Here is a 23,507-nt window from a genome sequence, read left to right on the forward strand (position 1 = left end):
GAGGAACTGAATTCACACAGTTTAGGGTTGGCGGGGAGGGACCGCCTAGCACAGAAGCAGGAAAAAGCCAGCCCTCCCCTCTGCCCTTCTCCCTCCACATCCTGCAGCTCCCAGGTGACCGGGGCCCCTCCCAGACCTGCACAACTCAGTGTGAGGAAAGCTTGGGAGCCAGAGCCCGAGGCTTCCTTGTTTACTGTCAACCTAGAGGAGGAGGAGAGGGAAGGGAGGGGAGAGGGGAGGGGTGGCCGCAGGGGAAGGCTGAGCGGCTCTCTCCAGCTCCAGCTGGACCTGAGGTCTCAGAGCTGCCACCAGCAGCAGGCTCAGGCACTGGGCTCCCAGCCGGGCACTGCACCATGGCCATGGAGATAGACAGCAGGCCTGGGGGGCTCCCCAGCAGTGGCTGCAACCTAGGCGCAGTCCGAGAGCACATGCAGGCGGTCACCCGAAACTACATCACCCACCCCCGTGTCAGTGAGTAGCCCCTCCACCATGGTGGGTGAGGTCAGGGTGGGGAGCTGGGGTGGGCTGCCAGATTCCCTGGCTCTGCTTCTGGCCTCAGAAAAGGAGGAGGACCCAAGACCTGGGGAGACTTGGAGGGCTCTCTGTCCAGCAGAGTGACACCGTGGGGCCACCTGGACCAGGGGCCACCTCTGCAGGTGAGGGGTTGCAGATCCCCAGCCCAGCCTACCCCAGAAGAGGGGCTGGGGAATAGCTGTCATCAGCCCAATCCTGCCGTAACACCCCAAGTCCAGAGACAGCTTCCAGTTGCCCTTGAGAGTGGGGTGTGCTGTGCACCTGCTCTTGTGTAAACGTGCCTGTGTGAGGAGTGTGCACCCAAGCACTCAGCGTGAGGCGGGGTGTGATTAAGTGTACTTGGAGTGGCGTGTGTGGCAGTGTAGAGTGTCAGCACTCTCAGCCTGAGGAAATAGGTGCCTTGTGTGCGTCACATCAATGGGCGCATGTCATGTTCTGCTCCCGACTGGGGAGGTGCCTGTGTGCATAAGCAGGTAGGAGCATGTGTCTAGGGGGTGCTCCCACCTTCACTTGGGGTGAGGAAATGTGTGACAGCATGCTTAGGCACTCAGGGCAAAGGTGTGTGTGTGTGCACTTAGGTGTGATGTATGTGTGTGCATGTGCGCTTATGGAGAGAGCACGTGTGTATGTGTTCCGGCAGGGTCATATATCTGAGTAAGGTGAGAGTGTGTACAGCTGGGATAAGAACGAGTATCCAGGTTTGAGGCATGGAAGTGTCCACAGGCGCTGGGATGTACCCTTGTCAATTTCAGAGGGGAGGCCCTACGTGTGGCTCCTGTGCCTGTCCTGCAAGGGTGGCCCAGATGTCTGGGGCAAGGTCCAGAGGACCAAAAGGAACCCCTGCATCTCCTTGTCCAAGGTCACTCTCCCTGGCCTGGTGAATTCTCAGGCCGCCCTGCTCACTGGAGTAAACCAGCGTGGCCCGCCACAGCTATGCAGAGCCAGAGGCTCACTGGAGTAAACCAGCGTGGCCGCCACAGCTATGCAGAGCCAGAGGCTCCTAACAGGGAGTGTGATGTGAGGGGAAGTGAGCCTGACACAGCCACCCCACCTCCCTCCGTTCCTCTGTTACTATCCAGGCCAGGAGAGGAGGTGGCGTGAACTCAGAGGGTAGCTGAGGGGTGAAATCAGAGCAAAGGGGCCCAGGGGCGCATGGGAGGAGAGCCCTGGGGTGTGGGGCACCTCCTGAGGCCTGAGGCAGGTGCTGAGGGTGGAGCACATTCCATCGAAGAAGAAATGGTGAGAATGGGGTGGGTCAGATTTCTCAAGGAAGGCCTGTAGGCCCTGCCCCATGGAGGTTGGGGGAGGATAGGAGGTCCAGATTCTCCCTAGACCAAAGTTAGGGTCGCCTAGGCCCAAAAATATGCAGTGACTGGGCCCCCTTGGGTCCAGAGCCCAGGCCTGGAGCCCTAAGCTAGGATGTGTGACTCTTGCCAGTCTGTTGTGATGAGCCCCACTCCCCGCAGGCCGTCCCTCCTCCCTGTGGGCACTGGGGAGCTGCTGGGTGCCGAGCGTGGTGTGTGATCTGCACCTTCATGCTCTGCTTTCCTTCTTCCTGGAATGTGCTCCCACCTCCTGATGCCCAGGGACCCTATAGATAACATCTAACCCCACACTCCTCTGGGCAGGATGGCCCAAGCCTGGAGCCACCTCCTGTCAGCTCCTTCCCACCCAGCCCCTTATTTATAGTCAACATTCCCTGGAGATTCTGACCCAGGCTGGAACCCAGGGGTGGCAGTGTCCCCCCCGCGACCCCATGTTTGCATGCCTCCCTCGATGCTGGCTGTATATGGCCTCCACCCAGGAAAATGTGTTCACACCCAACAACCCAACAGGGACCCAGAGCAAAGGTCCGTGCAGGGGAGCCCCTCTAGGCTCTGCTCGCTGCCAGCACCTTTACTTTTGCTGCCTATCGAGTGTCTTCACAGGATGCACGGGACCAGCCTCAGCTCAGCCCAGATGCCCTCCCAGCCCCAGGGGCATGCTCAGATTCCTCAGTGTGTCCCTTCATCTGCAGTGTCTCCCAATCCCCTCCCCACTCCACTTGCTTCCTCCTCAGGCTCTGAGGGTGGGAGGGGTGGGGGGGTTCTCCCTGGGGCCTGTGGACAGGCGCAGGGCTGGCAAGGGTTTGAAAATTTAGGGCTGCACCCTCAGTACACTGGAGGCAGGGTTGTTCTGTCCCTCTCCGCCTGTCTCCCCCCCAGCCTGGCCTCCTACCCTGGGTCTGTAAGCACTCCCAGACAGGAGAACTCTGGCAGAAAAGCTGGGGAGGGGGGAGCTAAGGGCAAGGAGGCCCCAGGGCTCGCTCAGCCATGGGTGGAGATGAGTCCAGGCGACTTAAGAGGCATTGCCTTCCCTGGGCAGGTGGGCTAAAGAGGCCTGAGACTTTAAGGGTGATTTCACTGCAGTGGCTGAGAGAGGACTGGCCAGAAAGGGGGAGACACCAGAAAGGGTGGAGGAGCTAGAATTGTTCCCCAAGGGCCTTGGCTCCCAGCCGGGGAGGAGGTATCCTGGAGCTTCATCTGTTTGGGCAGAAGATGTTGGGCTTGGCAGGTGGAGGTGCCCAGCAGGAGCAAAGGTCAGGAAGGACAAGCTGGCAGCCTGGTTGGAGGGATGAAGCCAGGTCAGATCCCCGCAGATCCCCCAGGAGCTTGAGTGTCAAACCACTGGCTTTGCTTCCCCGCCTCGATTTCCTCAACTGGAAGGGGAAGGAGTTACACGGAGAGAGTCCCAACAAACAGGGTCTTGGGCTGAAGAGCCCTCAGCTTCCAGCCCCTGCCCTCCCTCCCCTAATCCCTTCAGCGGGATCGGGGAGGAGGTGCGGGACCTGCTGCCCTGGGCTTGCCCCCACCCTGGCCTCACGCATGGGCGCCTGTCTCAGCCCTCTCCCAGGACGCTGCAGGTGTGGCTGGGCCAGCGCTAATTAGTGGGCCGCGCGGGAGCCCCGCTGAGCCTTTGACAGAAAAGGCGGTAGGGAGGTGGGGGCAGGGAGGCGCTCCACCAGCCAGAAGGCCGGAGCACAACCCAAAGTGTCAGCTAGGACAATGGAGAGGGGGTGGGCCGGGCAGCTGGAGGGAGTGTCGGCAAAGTCTCTGGAAGGCCCATGGAAGGAGCGCCCCTCTGCCTGTGGCAATGCACCCGCTTCCTTCTCCAGGGTCCAGGCGAACATCCCAGGGTTGCAGAGTGGCCATAATCGCTGAGCGCTGCAGGATACCGTCCTGAACTGTGGCGCGTCCTACGAGAAACTAGCCCACTTTCTGGGCCTCGTTTTGCCACTCCATGCAAGGGACATATGGAGGTGGAGGCTGCAGTATACAAACAAAAGGACCGGCTTGCAGTCAAGGACACCTCTGTTGCTCAGCCCCCATTTTGGCTGTGTCCAAACCGAACAGCCTAGAAGAAAAGATCAGGCTGGCCTAACAGCGGAGGGGCAGAGCTCTAAGACATCTGAGGGGAGAGACATCATCCCTCTAGGGTCCCTGTCTATAGTACTGTGGGACAGCAGTCGGGAGAGGACCCAGTGGGCTGCAGTAGTCAGTCAGGGGCAAGGCCTTGAAGGATGTACATAGTCCAGTGCTGAACAGAAACAGCCGCGTAAGTGGATTATCTGCAATGAAGGGTCCAGGCTATGAAGCGATGTGTTCACGCAGAGCCAGGCCTGGAAGCTGCGAGAAGCCCAGGAAGGCAACTCACAGCTGAGGCTGATGTGCTAAGATGTTGAGCTTTGATATCTCACCCTGATCACCCTAGTGGCCTGGCCGGGGAAGGCATCTGACTCCCAGAGGGTCTGCGGCAAGTACTTTGCAGCCGCCTCTAGGCCTCTTCCAGCCCAGCCCCTCCTCCAGAGGGAAGGGCTGTGTGGATCCCCTAATCCTCTGTCCCCCATCACCACTCTGCTGCTGCCCCCACTCCCAGGTGGAGCTGCTGGATGTCAGGGTTAATGGGGATTCTACATGACAGGGGTTGTGAAGTGGGGGAGCAGCTGTGAAGGAAGGGAGGAAGTTGAAAGACTTGTCTCCGGAGGCGGTGGAATTAGAAATGATTCCCTGGACTTTTCTGGTCCTTGGGCCCCATCCCCTCCCACACCCCCACCTCCCTATCCAGCCCACCCACCCTGCATCTTTTCATCACTGCTTTCTTCCCCCAGCGCAGCCCTTTGGCAAGTGTGGCATGCCAGATGCCAGCTCTCCCTGGGGCTTATAAAAATGAGGGTCTCTCCTGCCTGCCCTGCATTCCCCTGCTTGCACAATCCACTAGCGATCCAGACAGTCTGATCCAAACACCATGTGGGTGTGGGAGTGCTGTGGCTGTTTAGAGGTTTTTTTTTATTGGTGGGAAGGGTAATGTCCAAGCCTCTGTTTCCTACCCTTTCTCATTGAGGAGTCTTCCTACGCCCAACAACCCCTTAGCCCAGTGCATCCTCTTTCTCTTCTACTCTCTGCCTTTTCAGGACGTATGACTGGTGCTACGGGTGCAACCCTTTAGGCTGGACGATAGAACTCTCATTTGGTTTGGAGGCTTGGGAAGGTCAGGAGGGGACACACAACGGTTCTGATGTGGGAAGCATGGGAAGGAGCAGATGGGGTCAGTTAACATAATCCAGCCGCAAAGATTTCTTTTTCTTTCTTTCCTTCCCTCCCTTCCTTCCTTCCTTCCTTCCTTCCTTCCTTCCTTCCTTCCTTCCTTCCTTCCTTCCTTCCTTTTTCTCTCTCTCTCTTTCTTTCTTTCTTTCTCTCTTTCTTTCTTTCCTTCTTTCTTTCTTTCTTTTCTTTCTTGACAGGATCTTACTCTGTCACCCAAGCTGGAGTGCAGTAATAGCATGATCGGAGCTCACTGCAGCCTCAACCTCCCTGGGCTCAGGTGATCCTCCCACCTCAGCCTCCTGAGAGCTAGGACCACAGGCATGTTCCTCCGTGCCCGGCTAATTTTTTAATTTTCTGTAGAGACGGGACTTCACCATATTGCTGGTCTCAAACTCCTGGGCTCAAGCAATCCATACACCTCAGCCTCCCAAAGCACTGGGACTACAGGTGTGAGCCACTGTACCTGTCCAAATATTTCTTTAGTGTGTACCATATTCCCGGCACTACTCCACGAAGTGGGACACCGCGATGAGCACCACAGATGATGTCTTGCCCTCTTGGAGGTGACAGGTCTTACTGCACCTGAAGTGAGCCTGTGCATGCCAGCCCACTGCCCTCTTTCTGTTCCCCGAAGGCCCTGAATGAGTTCTTCCTCACCTCTGCCAGAAGTGCCCTTTCCCTAGCTCCCTGGGAGGCTCGACCCATTGACCCTGAAGGCTCAACTCAAACAGCTCTTCCCATAAGATGCTTCCTCCAAGCGCACCCAGTCTGGTCTTCCCTCCCACTCTCGTTCACCCATCCTGATCTTTCCCTTAGGAGCACCCACTGCAGTTTGTAATTATGTTATTTGCTCTGTATCCTTTTAGCCTGTAGGCACTTCATATTTTCATTTGTCACTTTCATTTGCCTCGCTTAGTACATAGAAGGCATCCATGCAGTAGATATGCTTGAAGAAAGGAAGCGGGGAGGGAAGGAAGAAAGCAGATCTCAGAGGAAAGGAGAGGGAGAAGTGGAGAGCCAGGCCGAGCCTTGAAGTCCTCTGGCACCCAAAGGTCTGACAGTGAGGAGTGTGAGTGTGAGTCTTCAGAGGAGGCTGATGGGCAGCCCCAGAGGAGATCTTCCAGAGGGCAGCGTGCCCGGGCTCTGAGTATAGCATCAGAGACCACTGAAGCCAGAGTTGACAGGGCCAAGGAGAGGGTGAAAGGTGGGGAAGGAAAGCCAGTAGTGGGGGCCATGCTTGTGAGGGGAGGAGCTGGAGAAGGACTGGGACTGAGCGAGGTTTCTTTAGGACTGGAAACATCAGAGCTTCATGGGAAGAGAGGAAAGAGAGAGAGAGAGGCAAGGAGGCTCTGGTCCTTCACCCCATGGAGTCATCTCTAGAGCCTGTTTCCCAGTGCAGAGGAAGGACCCGCTATGAAGGAAGCAGGGACACCTCCTTGGTGGGAATAGGAAGGAAAAAGAGGGTGGCTCAGATGCAGGCCAGTCAGGTCTGTAAGGTAGGTTTGAAGGCAGGGAACTGAGGGAGTTCCCCTGCTATGGCAAAGTGCAAGTTGAACTTGTCATCTCTGGCTGTCCTCGAGGCCCAGAGTTTTCCAAATGGTTCTTACACTTGGAGGATCCTTGTAAAGATCTGTGCAAGAATCACTGTGCCCAGTCGGTCTTCCTAGTTTAAGTCCTGGTGAAAAGAGCTTAGATCAAACAAAAATAAGAAGTTTGACCACAGATATCCAGATTGGGAAGGGGAGGGACTTCTGGTTTTTCTTTGGCATGTGGTGGCTTGGGGCCAGGCTTGTCCAAAGCAGGAGGGTAAGTGAGCCGAGAACCAGTGTGGTCCAGCAAGAAGCACAAGGCGGGGTCCCAGCTCCAGCTCTGCCACAGATGTGCTGTGTGGCCCTGGCCAAGGCTTCTCACACTTCTGGGCCCCATTTTCCTTGCCTGTGAAAGAGGGGTTGGGCCACTCCCCTCTGCATCCTGCCAGCCTGTGACTGACCCAGTGGCCTCACAGGCCCCATGCCCACCTTGCCAAGTGCCTTCATTTCAGGTGTCTTATCTCATTGGTGCATCACAAGAACCCCAGAGAAGGGCACTGGTATCCCAGGACTATGGGCAAGGGATTGTCCCAGGTCTCTCAGCCAGCCTCTAGCAGAACCAAAACTACGCTTGCCTCCTGCCAGTCCACAGCTTCTTCTATGGGAGTTTGGAAGTGTTTCTTGACATCTAACCCAATTCCCTGTGCAAGCTGAGCTCATTTCCCATGTGTGGGTCTCTGCAGCTGCCACATCTGCAGGCATTTCCCTCCTTCCCCTGCCTTTGCACTCCCTCCCCTCCCATGCTGAGCACCCAGTGAGCCTGGGGAGTCCAGAAACCTTGTGATGAGAGCAGAAGCCCCATTTGGTTTTTCTCACTGACACCTGCACCCCCTACACACCACACACACACAGTCCTGGTGAGGGCAGAGGAGGGCACTTTTCGGCCACAGCCGGAGGCCGGGAACTTTTGGAAAATGTTTGGAGTGAGAGAGGATGGAGTGGGTGAGGTGGGGGTGGAAGCCAGAGGGGAAGCAGCCCCAGGGATGAGAGGCCACTGTGTGATGGGGGCGGACTCTGAGGAGGCCTCTGCCCTCTGCCCGGCCCTCCCCCAGCCTCCTGCAGGTGTCCGAGCAGCGGGGGCCCTGCGGGCAGGGGCATGACCCTTACAGCAATGGTGGCTGGCCCTGTCACAGCTAATGACCCTGACGGCCCAGGCTGGGAAGGAGGTGGGGTGTGGAGAGGAAGGGAAGGCGGAGGATGCCTCTGTGTGTGTGAGCAGGTGTTTGGGGTGAGACCCCTCCTCACCCCTGCCCCTCCCCCAGCCTACAGGACTGTGTGCAGCGTGAACGGGCCTCTGGTGGTGCTGGACCGGGTCAAGGTAAGACTCTTCCGCCGCCTCCCTGGCACTAAGGCCAAATCCCAGGGCGCCTCTCCCTTGCCCTGCAGGATTTCTTTTAAATTACCCTTTCCCTCCATGGCCCCCAGGGCCTGCTCTATTCTCTCCGTCCAGGCACCCACTCCCACTCTCCTACCCTAGCTGTAACCGCAGCCATCCAAGCTTTCTCCTCCCTGCCTTTTCAGTAAAAACCATAAAAACCCATGGAGGCCCAGCCCTGGGCCTTGGGAAACTTGCTTCTACCCCTAACGAGTTGTCCTGCCTCCGTTTCCCCATCAGTGGCATGGGCGTACCTAACCTCAGAGGAAGGCTGGACCGTAGCACGGTTGCACCTAACCTCCTCGAGGGCTAGACTCTCCCACCCGCAGCTCTCACAGGATCTTCTTTTAAGGGGAAAGAGGAGGAGGTGGCGAGTCAATGCCAACTAAAATTTCTAGGGATCTTGATGACTTCCAAAGGCCTTTGGAATATCTCAGTCTCAGCAACATGGGTGGGAAGTGAAGTGGCCCCACCAAAGGTAAGTGGGCTGTGGGCTATTTTGTAGCCCCTGGGAAACTGGCAGACACTCACAGTATCTTGAGTCCTGGGGTTGGGAATTCTTGAGCCATAAAGAGCCCTGCAAAGGTACAAGATCACTCTCTTATCCTTCCTCCACCAACCAGCCCCAATCCCTCAGCCTCCTACCCCACGACCTAGCTGAGCAAACTGGAAGTCTCAGTGCCCCTTTGAACCCTCTTGTCCCAGCCCCCACACCTGCCAGCACCCATGTCTGTAGCTCCCTCCCATCCCACTGCTACCTTTTTATGGCAATGGCCTTGGGCTCCCAGCCTGGCACCCTCCTATCCTCTTTCCATCCTCCAGCCTTTCAGACCTGATCCTTGCATCAAATTCGCCTAGGGCTCCCCAGTGCCCTCAGCTTACAGGTCTTTTCTTTTCTTTTTCTTTTTTTTTTTTTTTTTTTTTGTGAGACAGAGTCTCACTCTGTCGCCCAGGCTGGAGTGCAGTGGCGCAATCTCGGCTTACTGCAAGCTTCGCCTCCCGGGTTCACGCCATTCTCCTGCCTCAGCCTCCCCAGTAGCTGGGACTACAGGCACCCACCACCACGCCCGGCTAATTTTTTAGATTTTTAGTAGAGACGGGGTTTCACCGTGTTAGCCAGGATGGTCTCTATCTCCTGACCTTGTGATCCGCCCGCCTCAGCCTCCCAAAGTGCTGGGATTACAGGTGTGAGCCACCGCGCCCAGCCACTTACAGGTCTTTTCTATGAAGGTGGCTGCAAGCCTTTCCGCTCACGCTCATCACTCTCCCTTCCCTGTGTAAAAACTAACACCTGAAATAGTGTCTGCATGGGGCTGCCATTTGAGATCTCTGGGCACTTGCATATCATTTTTTAAAAATGTGATCAGTAATGTATGTTTATTAACAAATTAAATAATGAGATCTCGCCACCAGTTTCACTGCTATAATTTTAAAGTAGTGATGAGCACAAATAGTATTTTGAGATCTCTGCAACAACTGTAACTGGTATGAAAATATCTGTGATTTCTGATGGTGACAAAGTCACAGGTACTGTGGAACTGCTAATTCTACTGTGGTTTGTTGCTTACATTCAGAACTAGAGGAAACACTAAATTTCTGTAAACATTAATGAATGTAAAAATATAACTTTCCCATCCAAGATCACAGAACCCCTGAGTTCTCTCTGTAGACTCTGAGACAGGTTCCAGGCAAAGAACTCTTCTCACAATTAGTTGGACAAGAGGACAGAGTATGTGGAAAGGAACGACAAAGATTGCAGGCTTGTGTCTGGGTATTTTATTATAGACACACAATAATTGTACATATTCCTGGGGTACACAGTGATGTTTTGATTTATATAATGCATAGTAATCAGGTCAGGGCAATTAGCATATCCATCATCTCCAGCATTCTTTCTTTGTGTTGGGAATATTAGTATCCTCTTTCTGGCTATTTGAAGACATATGTATATATATTTGTTAACTACAGTCATGGACAGTCATCCTATTGTGGTATAGAACACTAGAACTTATTGCTCCTGGCTAGCTGTAATTTTGTGCACGGATTTTTCCCTCTGCCTCCTATACTACCCTTCCCCCTGTTCCCTCCCTCTGACTCATCCCCAGGGTTGAGAGGTCACCTTCTCCTGGATGCCTCTCCCTCTTTTCTACTTTTTGTGGTTTTATTAGTGGCATCCATTGAGGCATTTGGTCAAGATCTGGCCACATATCTCCTCCCTGCCCTTCCCCACACACACCGTGCCCTGCTATTGGCCATGAACTGTGTTTTGTTCGTCTTTAGCTCCAGAAGCCCAACACAGCATTTTTACTGAACACGTAGGCTATAGTAGGTGCTCAGTATGTTTGCTCAAAGGAAAGGTGAGTACATTAATGAGATAAATGAATGAATAAATGTTAGCATGACTAGCTATGGACCTGTCAAAACCTGAGCCAGCAATATTACAGAAATCAGACCCATTCGTTGCTAGCAAACAGATTCTGAGTTCATAGGGACATTACCGTTTGACCCCCCAGTGTAAGGGACGCCCCAGGAGGAAGTGTGGCTGAGTAGTTAAGTGTAGCACACTGGGTTTGGATTTTAATCCCAGCTCCATCCCACTCTTTTCTACTAGCTACCTGCCAACCCCAGATCAACAGCATCAGTACCACCCAGGAACTTGTCAGAAACACAAATTCTTGGGCTCCACCTCAGACCGGCAGAATCAGAAACTCTGGGGGCAGGGCCCAGAAGTCTGTCCTCACAAGCCTTCCAGATGAACTGATGCTTAGAGAACCATCGATCTAGGATTGCAAGTCCCAGTTTCCTCATCTATTAAATAATAATAGGGTTATTGTGAGGGTCACATCAGACAAATGTAGCATTATTCTCCCTTGAGAATAGCCAGCAGTATTTCTGCCTGGAATGCAGAAATGCTAATAAGCCTGATTAAACAGTTGGTGCCACCTCCTGCCCCTCTCCACCTCCACCACACTCTCCACCACACCTGCCATTCATGGGACCCAGGGTGGCATGGAGTCGGAACCTATACAGGTGTCCACCTTCTCCACTGTAAAATGAGGCCGACCTAGGAAACCAGAACTAGGTCCCCAGATCTGTGGTTCTGTGACTATCGTTTGCATCTGTAGCTTTGGCAGAGAAAATAATTGGGTGGTGGAGGCACCTCTCCGCATTCCTCTCCTCTGCCCCTACCCGTTTCCCTCTTCCAGGATTTAGCAAATGCTACAGCGTTTCTACAGCGCCACCTTCTGCCCACATTGAATCACACAGGCAATTACTCTTCCTGCTTCCGTCCTCAAATGTAAGAACATTTGAGAGAAGAATTTTGTGTAGATCAGAGGTTCTTAGTTTAGGGAATTAGGCCCTTGAAATTGTGTGTAAACCTCTGACGGTATGCATGAATGTGCCTGTGCATTTTTCTGGGAGGAGTTTCTACAGTTTCATCTGATTTTCCAGATGTTTGTGACCCAGAAAAGGCTAACTGATTTGCAGAAGTTGAACAAGCATCAGAATATCGGGGGTGCAGGGGGCTTGTTAACGGGCAGATTGCTGGGCCCCACCATAGAGCTCTGATGCAGCATGTCTGGCGTAGGAGGCCCAAGAATGTACATTTCTATCAAATTCCTAGGTGATGCTGCTGGTATGGGGACCACACGGAGAACCTCTGTTCTAGAGAATTTTCTGACTCCTGTATTCTGTGATTCAAATTGCTCCCTGTTTGAGAATTGGAGTAAGTACTCACCTTAACCACCAGACTCGACCCCCAATGTCTTTGGCTGCTTTCAAAAGAGTCTGCATCAGCTCTGAAGACAATTTCCAAAGAGGAGCTCCCGCACTGCCCTGGCCATTGTAAGCAGGAGGGACCTTAGAGGCAGCATTCCTGTGCACAAATCCCGACAGGCTTGCTAAGAACTTCCAGTCCTCTGTGTGTACGCAGCAGCTCCCCGGTGCCTGGCCACTTGCTGGTTGAGAGCTCAGGTGAATCTCCAGCACAGGGTTCCATTGCACTGCATCATGCCCTCTTCCTGCAGCCCTCTTAGTAACCCACAGTGAGAGTCGATGGGATCAGGCCTGCTCAGTATGCGGTTGGGAAATAGGGCCCCTTAAGATACAAGCTCATGGACTCGCTATCCCCCAATGGAATTCTCCCTGGCACCCACTGCCCTAACTGGTCATGAGATGTCACCACCAACAATAACAACGACGAAGAGCCAGCACACAGAGCCTGGGGCTCTTCCTAAAGTTTCCAGACACTACACCCTCCATGCCTGGGTGTGAAAACCTGATGGCCCTTCCCCAGATCTGACCATAATTTTTGCTATTTAAAGTTCATTTTCTCTGATTTTATCCTTCAGGGACACAGAACACACCCCTCTCCTCTCCACCCTCCCTCCCTCCCTCACCCACATAAGCCCACATGAAAATCATCACTATTTATTTATTTATCTATTTATTGAGACGGAGTCTTGCTCTGTCGCCAGGCTGGAGTGCTGTGGCACGACCTCGGCTCACTGCAACCTTCGCCTCCCGGGTTCAAGCGATTTTCCTGCCTCAGCCTCCCGAGTAGCTGGGATTACAGAAAATGATCACTTTTAATCACTCCGCCTGATTTCTTTGGGGCACACTCTGGCCTGTGCTCTGTACAGCAACTTTTCCCCTGAGGTTAAAACAGCCCTCCGTCACCTCCAGGGAGGTGATAAACAATGAGGCAAGGCCTGTTTGGTATCGAAACACAGGTTATCAGAGTGGGAGACGAAAACGAGCCTGGACGTGTGTTCCACGCGTTTCCCAGGCACTCGCTGTCCGTGCTCCTGGGCTCCCTCTTGTGGTTGAGAACCCAAGACGCCGGGGTTTTAGCACCTCCTCCCACCTCGGAGCCTTCCTCCTGGGCCGGCCTCCTGCTAAGGCCCCACTCCGCAAGGCTGAGGGGTGGTTTGGGGAACCACTGATCACCTTCCTGACATCCTCTTCACAGGACAAGGAGGGACCTAAGCTAGAGCTTCCTTCCGTGTGACTGTCAGAGCTGCAAACCTTCTAGTCTCAAGTTCGACCAGCAGGGGTTCCTGGCGTAGTGGCCCCTACCCTGGTCACACCTTGCTGGGGAACTGGGCCCTTCGCTCCTCCCCCTCAAGCCCTTAAGGTCACTAGTTTGTGGCCAGGAGATGATAAAACGATAGTAATGATGATGATAATCACCAGCACTGTGCTGATAAGGCAAGTCCTCTATCTCTGATCTTTTTCATAACTACTTTGGCTATTCTCAGACATTTATGTGAACTTTAAAATCATTTTATTAAATTTTAAAATAAATGATAATCCATTAGGGTTGGATTACATTTATATACTTTTTAAAAGGATTCATGTTTTTATGCTAGTAAGTCATTCTGTCTTGGAAGACAATAATGTTCTTCATTGTTTAGGACTTGTTTAATGTTATTCCATAATATTTTTTTCTTGTATCTTTCTTGTTTATTTATAGCTATTTTATGAGTTTTGGCCCTATTGCGGATGGGATAGTCTTCTCCATTGCTTCTTCTAACTGGTTACTACTAAAGTAGAAAAAAAAAAGGGGGGGATGATTTTTATATATTTGTCTTATAAACAGCCAAATTATCTTATTCATTCTAAAACTTTTTTCTAAACCAGAGCCTCTTGAGTTTTTCTAAAGTATAGTATAATCTGCAAATAAAGGGAATTATGTCTCTTTTTCCATCAGCATACTTTTACTTTACTTTTTATTTTGAGACAATTTCAATTTTATAAAAATTTTCAAAAATAAAAATAGTAGTAGGAACATCCATGTCACCAACTGTTAACATATTATCTCACTTGCTCTATCATTTGCTCTCCATGTGTGGCTGTGTGTGCATCATTTTTTCCTGACACTTTTTTTTTTTTTTTTTGACACAGAGTTTCACTCTTGTTGCCAAGGCTAGAGTACAGTGGCACAATCTTGGCTCACTGCAACCTCCACCGGCCGTTCAAGCGATTCTCCTGCCTCAGCCTCCCAAGTAGCTGAGATTACAGGTGCCCTCTACCACGCCCGGCTAAGTTTTGTATTTTTAGTAGAAACAGGGTTTAACCATTTTGACCAGACTGGTCTTGAGCTTCTGACCTCAGGTGATTCACCCGCCTCAGCCTCCCAGAGTGCAGGGATTACAGGCATGAGCCACCACACCTGGACTTCCTGAATCTTTTGAGAGTATGTTAAGCTCAAGTACTTCAGTGTGTATTTCCTAAGAATTAAGATATTCTTTTATATACCCACAGTAGAGCTATCAACTTCTGAAATTTTGATACAATACTTTAATCTACCATCCATATTCCAATTCCCAGGTAAGCTGATAAATTGGAATATAGCATTTTTTTTCTTCACTCCAGTATAGGATCTAGTCTAAGGTCAGGTATTGCATTTGTCATGTCTGTCTAGCTTCCTATCATCTGGAACATTCTCCCACAGCCTTTGTTTGACATTTTGAAGAATACAGTCACCTCCCACCACCATCTTTAAAAAAGTAGAACATTCGGCCAGTTGTGGTGGCTCACGCCTGTAATCCCAGCACTTTAGGAGGCCGAGGCAGGCAGATCACCTGTGGTTAGGGGTTCGAGACCAGCCTGACCAACATGGAGAAACCCCGTCTCTACTAAAAATACAAAAAATTTGCTGGGCATGGTGGCGCATGCCTGTAATCGCAGCTACTCGGGAGGCTGAGGTAGGAGAATCATTTGAACCCAGGAGGCAGAGGTTGCAGCGAGCCGAGATCGCGCCATTGCACTCCAGCCTGGGCAACAACAGCGAAACTCTGTTTCAAAAAAAAAAAAAAAAAAGGACATTTTCTGTTTATGTTTAATTTTCTCTTTTCTTTTTCTGGTCTTACTGTATAAACAAAAACTTCCAAAACAATGTTAGGTAACAATTGTAATATAGGTATCTGTGTCTGTTACTGATTTTTATTGGAAATGAAAGTAACTTTCACATTTTACCATGTACAAGGATGCTGATGTTGGTTTTGGTCAATAGTTTAGTGTTCAAGTAGTTGCTTTCCATTCCTGTTTTATATAGAATTGTATTAGAAACAGATGCTTGGCCAGGCACAGTAGCTCACCCCTATAATCCCAGCACTTTGGAGACCAAGGCTGGCAGATCACCTGAGGTCAGGAGTTCGAGACCAGCCTGGCCAAGATGGTGAAACCCCGTCTCTACCGAAAATACAAAAAATCAGCCAGGCGTGGTGGCACGCGCCTGTAATCCTAGCTACCTGAGAGGCTGAGGAAGGAGAATTGCTTGAACCCGGGAGGCAGAGGTTGCAGTGAGCCGAGATCTCACCATTGCACTCCACCCTGGGGGACAGAGTAAGATTCTGTCTCAAAACCAACAAACAAGTGAAACAGATGCTGAATTTTATCAAAAGCCTTTTGGCTTCTATTTACATAATCTTGTAGGATTTGTTTTTAATCTATGTTGACGAACTCTCTATTATTATAATTTTTGTTATCAAATGTTGACAAATTCCGTAATGTTGATTGCTCTAGTCTTGCATTCTTGGATTAAATCCTACTTGGTCATACATGTTTATTTAATACACTGCTTGATTAGACTAATAATTTATTTCTGCATCTATGTTAATAAGAGAAATCGATCTATAGTTTTCCTTTTGGTACTATCTTTAATGTATTTGGGAGTTAGGGGGGCTTTCTATTTGGTAGTTGTTTCCTTCTAATTGTTACTCATTTTATTTTATTAGTTTAACTAGCTCCTCCAGTACAAGGCTGAATAGAATGAAAATAGCAGAGATTCTCGCTTTGCTCCTAATTTTAAAGGGAATGCTTTATGCATCATATCATTGAATATCATATTTTCTGTAAGGTTTGTTTGTTTTTTGTCGAGACAGGGTCTTGCTGTGTCACCCAGTGCAGTGGTGCGATCTCAGCTCACTGCAACCTCCGCCTCCCAGGTTCAAGCGATTCTCCTGCCTAAGCTTTCCCAATAGCTGGGATTACAGGCATGCGCTACCACACCTGGCTAATTTTGTATTTTTAGTAGAGATGAGGTTTCACCACGTTGGCCAGGCTGGTCTCAAACTCCTGACCTCAAATGATTCGCCCACCTCAGTCTCCCAAACTGCTGGGATTGCAGGCATGAGCCAATGCACCCAGCCTATTTAGGGTTTTTTGAGGATATTCTTTTTGGGGTTAAGAAATTTCCCTTTTATTTCCTGTTTTCAAAGAGTACTTTTGTTATTTTTGGTTTTGGTTTTAATCATGGATGGGTTTTTTTTTTGTTTGTTTGTTTGTTTTTGAGACGGAGTCTCGCTCTGTCCCCCTGGCTGGAGTGCAGTGGTGCGATCTCGGCTCACTGCAAGCTCCGCCTCCCGGGATCATGCCATCCTCCTGCCTCAGCCTTCTGAGTAGCTGGGACTACAGGCGCCCGCCACCGCGCCCGGCTAATTTTTTTGTATTTTTAGTAGAGACGGGGTTTCACCGTGTTAGCCAGGACGGTCTCCATCTCCTGACCTTGTGATCCGCCCGCCTCGGCCTCCCAAAGTGCTGAGATTACAGGCGTGAGCCACCGCGCCCGGCCGGATGGCTTTTTTAAAAAAACTTTTTTCAAAATGTTTTTAGATGTTCATAGTTTTTAATCTTCTAATTTGTTAATAAGGTGAATTATGTGAATAGATATTCTCATACTAAACCAGACTAACATTCCTAAAATAATCCCAACTTGGTCTTTTTAAATTTCTGTTTGTGTGTATATGTTTATCTTTATTTCTTTTCTTTACTATTTTGGCTTACAACTTGGTCTTTTTTATGCATTGCTAGATTGGATTTGTTAATATTTTGTTAGGATTTGTGCATCCATGTTCATGAGTGAGATTGCCTACCAGTTTCCCATAATTATTTTATTTTGGTATCAAGGCTATAATTGCCTCATAAAATGAGTTAAATACGGTACCTTCTCTTCCCAGCTTTGAAGAGCTTAAGTTTCAAAGTGTTTATTCCTTGACTGTTAGAACTCACTGCTAAAACTCTCTGGGACTGGTGTTTTCTTTGCTTATTTAATATCTTCAAGATTTCAGGATTATTCTGGCTTTCAATTTCATTTTCAGTTGGCTTTGGTTTGAGTTATGTTTATCCATTTCATCTAATTTCTCAAATGTGTTGCATAAAATTGTTCATAGTTCCTTTCATTATCTTTTAAATATTATCAGTTTATCTAGTTGTGACTTTTTTTATTCCAACAATTATTTATTGATGCCTTTCTTATTTCTTAATCTGTGTTGCCAGCAATTTGTCTGTTTTAGTCAGCTTTTCAAAAAACCAGTTGGCTTTGTTGGTCTTCTCTATTATATATTTGTTTTCTGTTTTAATAATTTCTACTCTTATTTCCTCTACTTTCTTTGGGGTTTTAATGCTGTTCTTTTTTCTGACTTCTCACATTGCATACTTTTAGCTTCTTCAACTATTTTTCTTATCTAATATAATCATTTAAAGCTTTAAATGCTTCACACATATGTTGATATACAGCTTTTCACTATTACGGGAGCTAAATGTTTTCTAATTCTGATATAAATGCTTCTATACTTAGAATGCTTTTCTTCCAAATGTAAGAGGTTTTTCTTACTTTTTTTTTTTTCTGTCGTTATTGATTTCTAACTTACTCTTATGGTCAGAGAACATGGTACAGCTTTATATCTTTTATAGATCGTGGCACAAAAGGATGACCTCCTCATTCTTTTCCAGATAATCTGTTATTTCAGTCTTGATTGTCTCTAATGACAAAAGGTAATTCAGAAGAGTGCTTTAATTTCCCAGAATATTAGGAATTTGGGAGGAAAGTGTTATCTTTTTACCATCAATTGTTTGTTTGTTGTTTTGGGTTTTTGTTTGGTTTGGTTTGGTTTTTTGTAGAGATGAGTCTCACTGTGTTGCCCGGGCTGATCTCAACCTCCTAGGTTCAAGTAATCCTCTCACCTCAGCCTCCCAAAGTGCTGGGATTACAGGCGTGAGCCACTGTGCCTGGAACCATTAATTTTAGTTGGATTAAGATTATAGCTTACTCCCTGGAGTAAATCAGCCACCTGGGAAGTGAGGTGAGGGAGCCTAGGGGATGCAATGCGTTTGCTCCAGGACTTTTTCCAGGAAGAAGGTGCAGGTACGGGGCTTAGATCTCTTGGTGCTTATGACAGCTGATGATGAGTGTCAATGGGGATGGTGTGTTCTGCTAGCCCAGCTTCCCTGGCCAAGTTTGTGGTCTCCTCTAGCTGTGGGTAAAGACTGGGACTGGGTGGCTCCCAGAGCAGGCACAGACAGCAGAGCTTAGGGATTCCCCGGGACAAAGCTCTACCTGCCCATGTGCTGCCTGTGATCCTGGAGGGACAGCCTGATGGTTTGTTGGTTTGGATTGGTTTGGTTTGGTTTTCTGAGACAGGGTCTCACTCTGTCACCCAGGCTGAAGTGGGACATGATCATGCAGTGGCATAATCATGGCTCATTGCAACTTTGACCTCCTGGGCTCAAGTGATCCTCCTGTCTCAGCCACCTGACTATCTGGGACCCTGATGTGTTACAAAAATTGAAATATAATTTGCGTACTGTGAATTCGGTGGCTTTTAGTATACTCACAGAGTTATGCAAACATCATCATGATCAAATTCCAAAGCATTGTCATCACCTCAAAAAGAAACCCCATGTCCATTAGTTCTCACTCCAGTCCTCCCTCTCCCAGCCCTGAGCTAATCTACTTTCTGTCTTTATGGAGTTGCCTTTTCTGGACATTTTCTATTAACAGAACTGTGTAATATGTGGCCTGTTGTGCCTGGCTTTTTTCACTTAGCATAATATTTTCAAGGTTCATTCATGTTGCGTCATCTATCAGTACTTCCTTTTTTTAATGAATTGGCATATTTATTTCTCAGTTTGTGAAAATGTCCTTAATTTGTTGATGTAACAAACAAATTTCAACTCTGATTGCTATGCAAAAAACAAATCTGCTTTGCAATGAACTTTATATAATTCAACTGCATACAGGCAACACACTATGTATGAAAAAATTACTAACTGAAGCTTGGGTATTAACTACTGAAAAGAGTTAACAGTTGATTATAATTTGTTTTTTTTAACAGTCTAGGAAGGTGGCAGCCAGCAGCAGTTCTAACACAATTACGGGTGCTATCGGGAATTCGGGAATCTTGGCGGAGCTGGTAGTGTAGTGAAACTTGTTCGCAAAATACAAACATACTTTTAATAGCACATGTGAACGGATCTCTCTAAAATTGACCTCATTGGTTTTGTTCTCAGCAAACTGATCTGGGCCACTCAACATAGATTTTATAGTGCCTGGTGCTGATGTATGTTCTCTTTTTACAGTACATTCATGACCATCAGATGATATCGATTTGACATACATGGCATCAGGGCCTTCGCAGCCACCATGGGTTTTCTCCCCTCCATCCATTTTTTTCTTATGAAATCCTCCTTTGCTTCCCAAGGATCTTGAGAAGTTTTTCACTAGCCCCACAGCCACCATAGCTGGGTCCACATGTACCACCATAGCCCCATTCCAGGGCCGCCCCTTGAGCTGGCTGCCTGCCCCCATGGGTTCCAGGGCAGTCTCTTCCTTTTTAATGCTGAATAATATTCTACTGTATGAATACACCATATTTTGTTTATCCATTCATCAGTTGATGGACATTGAGTTATTTTCACTTTTGGCTATTATGAATATTGCCAGACTGCTTTCCAAAGTGGCTGCACTGTTTTCTATTCCTCCCAGCACTGTACGAGCATTCAAATTTCTTCACATCCTCAACAACACTTGTTATTATCTATCTTTTTATTGTATTGTATTGTATTGTATTGTATTGTATTGAGACGGAGTCTTGCTCTGTTGCCCAGGCTGGAGTACAGTTGTGTGATCTTAGCTCACTGCAACCTCTGCCCACCCCCAGCTCAAGGGATTCTCCTGCTTCAGCCTCCCAAGGAGCTGGGACTACAGATGCCTGCCACCATGCCTGGCTAATTTTTGTATTTTTGTAGAGACAAGAGTTTCCCCATGTTCCCCAAGCTGATCTCAAACTCCTCATATGATCCATGTGCCTCAGCCTCCCAAAGTGCTGGGATTACAGGCATGAACCACCTCACCTTGCCTATCTTTTTTATTATAGCCATCCTAGGGTGTGTGAAGTGACATCTATCTCATTGTGGTTTTGATTTTCATTTCCCTAATAACTACTGATGTTGAGTATTTTATCTTGTGGCTATTGGCCATTTGTATGTTGTCTTTGGAGAAATGTTTTTTTTTTTTTTTTTTTTTTGAGATGGAGTCTCGCTCTGTCGCCCAGGCTGGAGTGCAGTGGCCGAATCTCAGCTCACTGCAAGCTCCGCCTCCCAGGTTCACGCCATTCTCCTGCCTCAGCCTCCCGAGTAGCTGGGACTACAGGCGTCCGCCACATCGCCTGGCTAGTTTTTTGTATTTTTTAGTAGAGACGGGGTTTCACCGCGTTAGCCAGGATGGTCTCGATCTCCTGACCTCGTGATCCACCCGTCTCGGCCTCCCAAAGTGCTGGGATTACAGGCTTGAGCCACCGCGCCCGGCCGAGAAATGTTTTTTCAAATCCTTTGATCAAATCCTTTTGATTATTGCATTTTAAAAGTTCTTTTTTTTTTTTTTGATGGAGTCTCACTGTATCACCCAGGCTGAAGTGCAGTGGTGCGATGTAAGCTCACTGCAACCTCTGCCTCCTGGGTTCAAGCGATTCTCCAGCCTCATCCTTCCGAGTAGCTGGGACCAAAGGTGTGCACCACCACAGCTGGCAATATATGCGTATATATATATATATATTTTTTTTTTTTTCTTTTTTCAGTAGAGATGGGGTTTCACCATGTTGCCCAGGCTGGTCTCAAACCCCTGACCTCAAGTGATCTGCCCGCCTCAGCCTCCCAAAGTGCTGGGATTACAGACATGAGCCACCACACCCAGCCTAAGAGTTCTGTACATATTCTGAATATTAGCCTGATTTTTAAAATTCCTGATCCCTGGAAGGACTACATAAGTCAATTCTAGTCCCATGCCACTGGTACTGAAAGACGCCTGTGAGCAGAGAGTCTTTCTCCTGGTGCCTCAGCAGAGGCAAGCACTTTGCCAGTGTGTTGACCCCTAGTCCACAGGGGCAGAAACAGATACGCTGTCCAGAACCCGAGGCAGCCCAATCATTACTACATCTTTTTTTTTTTTTTTTTTTTTTTTTTGAGATGGAGTCTCACTCTGTCGCCTAGGTTGGAGTGCAGTGACCAGATCTCAGCTTACTGCAAGCTCCGCCTCCCGGGTTTACGCCATTCTCCTGCCTCAGCCTCCCGAGTAGCTGGGACTACAGGCGCCCGCCATCTCGCCCGGCTAGTTTTTTGTATTTTTTAGTAGAGACGGGGTTTCACCGTGTTAGCCAGGATGGTCTCGATCTCCTGACCTCGTGATCCACCCGTCTCGGCCTCCCAAAGTGCTGGGATTACAGGCTTGAGCCACTGCGCCCGGCATCATTACTACATCTTTATTGAGCTTTTACAAAGTGCCAGGCACCATGCTAATGGATCTGCATATATTATCTCATTTCTTCCCTATAGCAGCTGTGGGAAGTAGTATTATTATTATCCTCATTTTAAAGATGAGGAAACTAAAGCTCATTACTTATGACTTACGTATTTAATGAGTTACTGAAATTGTAAAGTAACTTCCACAAGGTCAGGCAGCTACTAAGCTTCAGAGTTTCAATTCTAACCTGGTCTTGCAACTCGGAAGTGGGTGCAACTGCCTCCCAAACAGAATTCAGACTTTCACTTTCCAGCCCCTCGAGTTCATTTCCACAAGTGTCTGGGCACAAGAGGGGAGAGAACTGCTTGGGACTGGGTCAGGGGTGGCCGGAGAAGTCTTTGAGGAGAAGGGACTTTGCCTCTGGTCTCACTGTCTCACATGGCTGCTCTCCCCTCCTGCCAGTTTGCCCAGTATGCGGAGATCGTCCACTTCACCCTCCCAGATGGGACTCAGAGGAGCGGGCAGGTGCTTGAGGTGGCTGGCACCAAGGCGATTGTTCAGGTGAGTGGGGTCAATGGGACATTGGCTAGTTAAATCAATGAATTAACCCATAAAGTTCCCACACTATCTTACAAACTCTGAAGGCAGGAGGAAATGGTCTATTTCCCTGAGAGTACAAAACATGTCCAGAATGGGTAGCCCTGTTCCCTCCAGCAGGCCCCTTAGTGGAGAAACTCCCTCTTGTTCCCACAGGTGTTTGAAGGGACATCAGGGATCGATGCCAGGAAGACCACTTGCGAATTTACAGGGGACATCCTACGGACTCCGGTGTCAGAGGACATGCTGGGTGAGGGACAGGAAGGAGAAGGGATGGAGGTGCTCCTCTGCCCTCCCAGCCCAGCTTCTCTGACCAAGCCCTCAGCACACTACACTGTCGCTCCCTGTTTATATGCCTGTCTCCCTGGTGGGCTCTTTGAGGTCTGGGGTGTGTCTTCTCTCTGATTCCTGACCCCAGCGCAGGGTCTGACATACAGGTGTTCAATAAATGAGGAAGGTGGGTTCAATAGACTAGAGACACAGTAGGTAGCCACCTATTTGGAGCCAGGCTGAAAGGGACTGCTAAACCTTGAATATCCCCTAATTCTCTCCCAAGACCTGGCCTGGCCCTCTCCTCTCTCTAGTCCTGGAATCCCCCATTAGAGTCATTGTCCTGGGCCAAGGCCTTGCCTGTAAAGGTTTCCAGGAGAGGAAGGAAGACTCTCACAGCAACAGTCACTGTAGCTGGCTCTCTGGGCTACCTGTGGGCTGCAGGGGAGGGGGACACGGGACACTCCTTTGGGGAGTGGGAGGGAGCTGGTGGTGGTGTGGAGGGTAGGCAGCAGTGATGGACACAGGGCTAGCCTGAGCACCCTCCAACACTCCTCGCCCACACTCAGGTCGGGTGTTCAATGGCTCCGGCAAGCCCATTGACAAGGGGCCAGTGGTCATGGCGGAGGACTTTCTGGATATCAACGGTGAGTGACTGGAGGCTTTGGATGGCTTCAGGACCAAGCCCTACCACCTTCCCCACTCTTGGAAGTTCTGCCCAGACTCACGAGCAGATCAGATGTGATGGGAGAGCAGCAAAGGCGTGCGTCTCTATCCCCAAATCTTCCACTGAACCCCAACACTGCCATCAGCACTCCATGTCCATCCTCTGTAAAATGCCATCATCGTTGGGCAGTGCTCCACGCCTGCCCCAAGGCCATCATGTCCCTGCCTTTGGCTTCCTGTCCACAATCCTGAGAGTGGGCTGTGGTGCTCTGCCAGCTCTCATCCATTCAAGTGGGCACCTTCCCCAGGCCTCAAACCCTATCCCATCTGTTTACTGAGGACATGCTGGAGGCCTGTGGGGACCCATGGCT

The 23,507-nt window shown here is 49.5% G+C and overlaps 1 protein-coding gene and 1 pseudogene across 2 annotated transcripts in view; one reads left to right on the top strand and one right to left on the bottom strand.

Moving 5' to 3' along the window:
• The first annotated feature begins 293 nt into the window (after positions 1–293).
• The window catches only part of LOC105465235 (ATPase H+ transporting V1 subunit B1), a 29,214-nt gene continuing 6,000 nt past the window's right edge, over positions 294–23,507 (top strand). For both annotated transcript variants that reach the window (XR_977435.2, XM_011713521.2), the window contains exons 1-5: positions 294–471; positions 7,969–8,024; positions 22,066–22,164; positions 22,357–22,450; positions 23,040–23,117. Coding sequence is in view for 1 of the 2 variants with exons in the window: in XM_011713521.2 (XP_011711823.2) it covers positions 354–471; positions 7,969–8,024; positions 22,066–22,164; positions 22,357–22,450; positions 23,040–23,117 (445 nt within the window). In the remaining variant the exon portion in view is untranslated. The remainder of the gene's footprint in view (positions 472–7,968; positions 8,025–22,065; positions 22,165–22,356; positions 22,451–23,039; positions 23,118–23,507) is intronic.
• On the bottom strand, positions 19,151–20,383 carry LOC105465233 (elongin-C pseudogene; annotated as a pseudogene).

The sequence above is a fragment of the Macaca nemestrina genome, chromosome 13, assembly GCF_043159975.1.
Source record: "Macaca nemestrina isolate mMacNem1 chromosome 13, mMacNem.hap1, whole genome shotgun sequence".
Classification (NCBI taxonomy): Eukaryota; Metazoa; Chordata; class Mammalia; order Primates; family Cercopithecidae; genus Macaca; species Macaca nemestrina.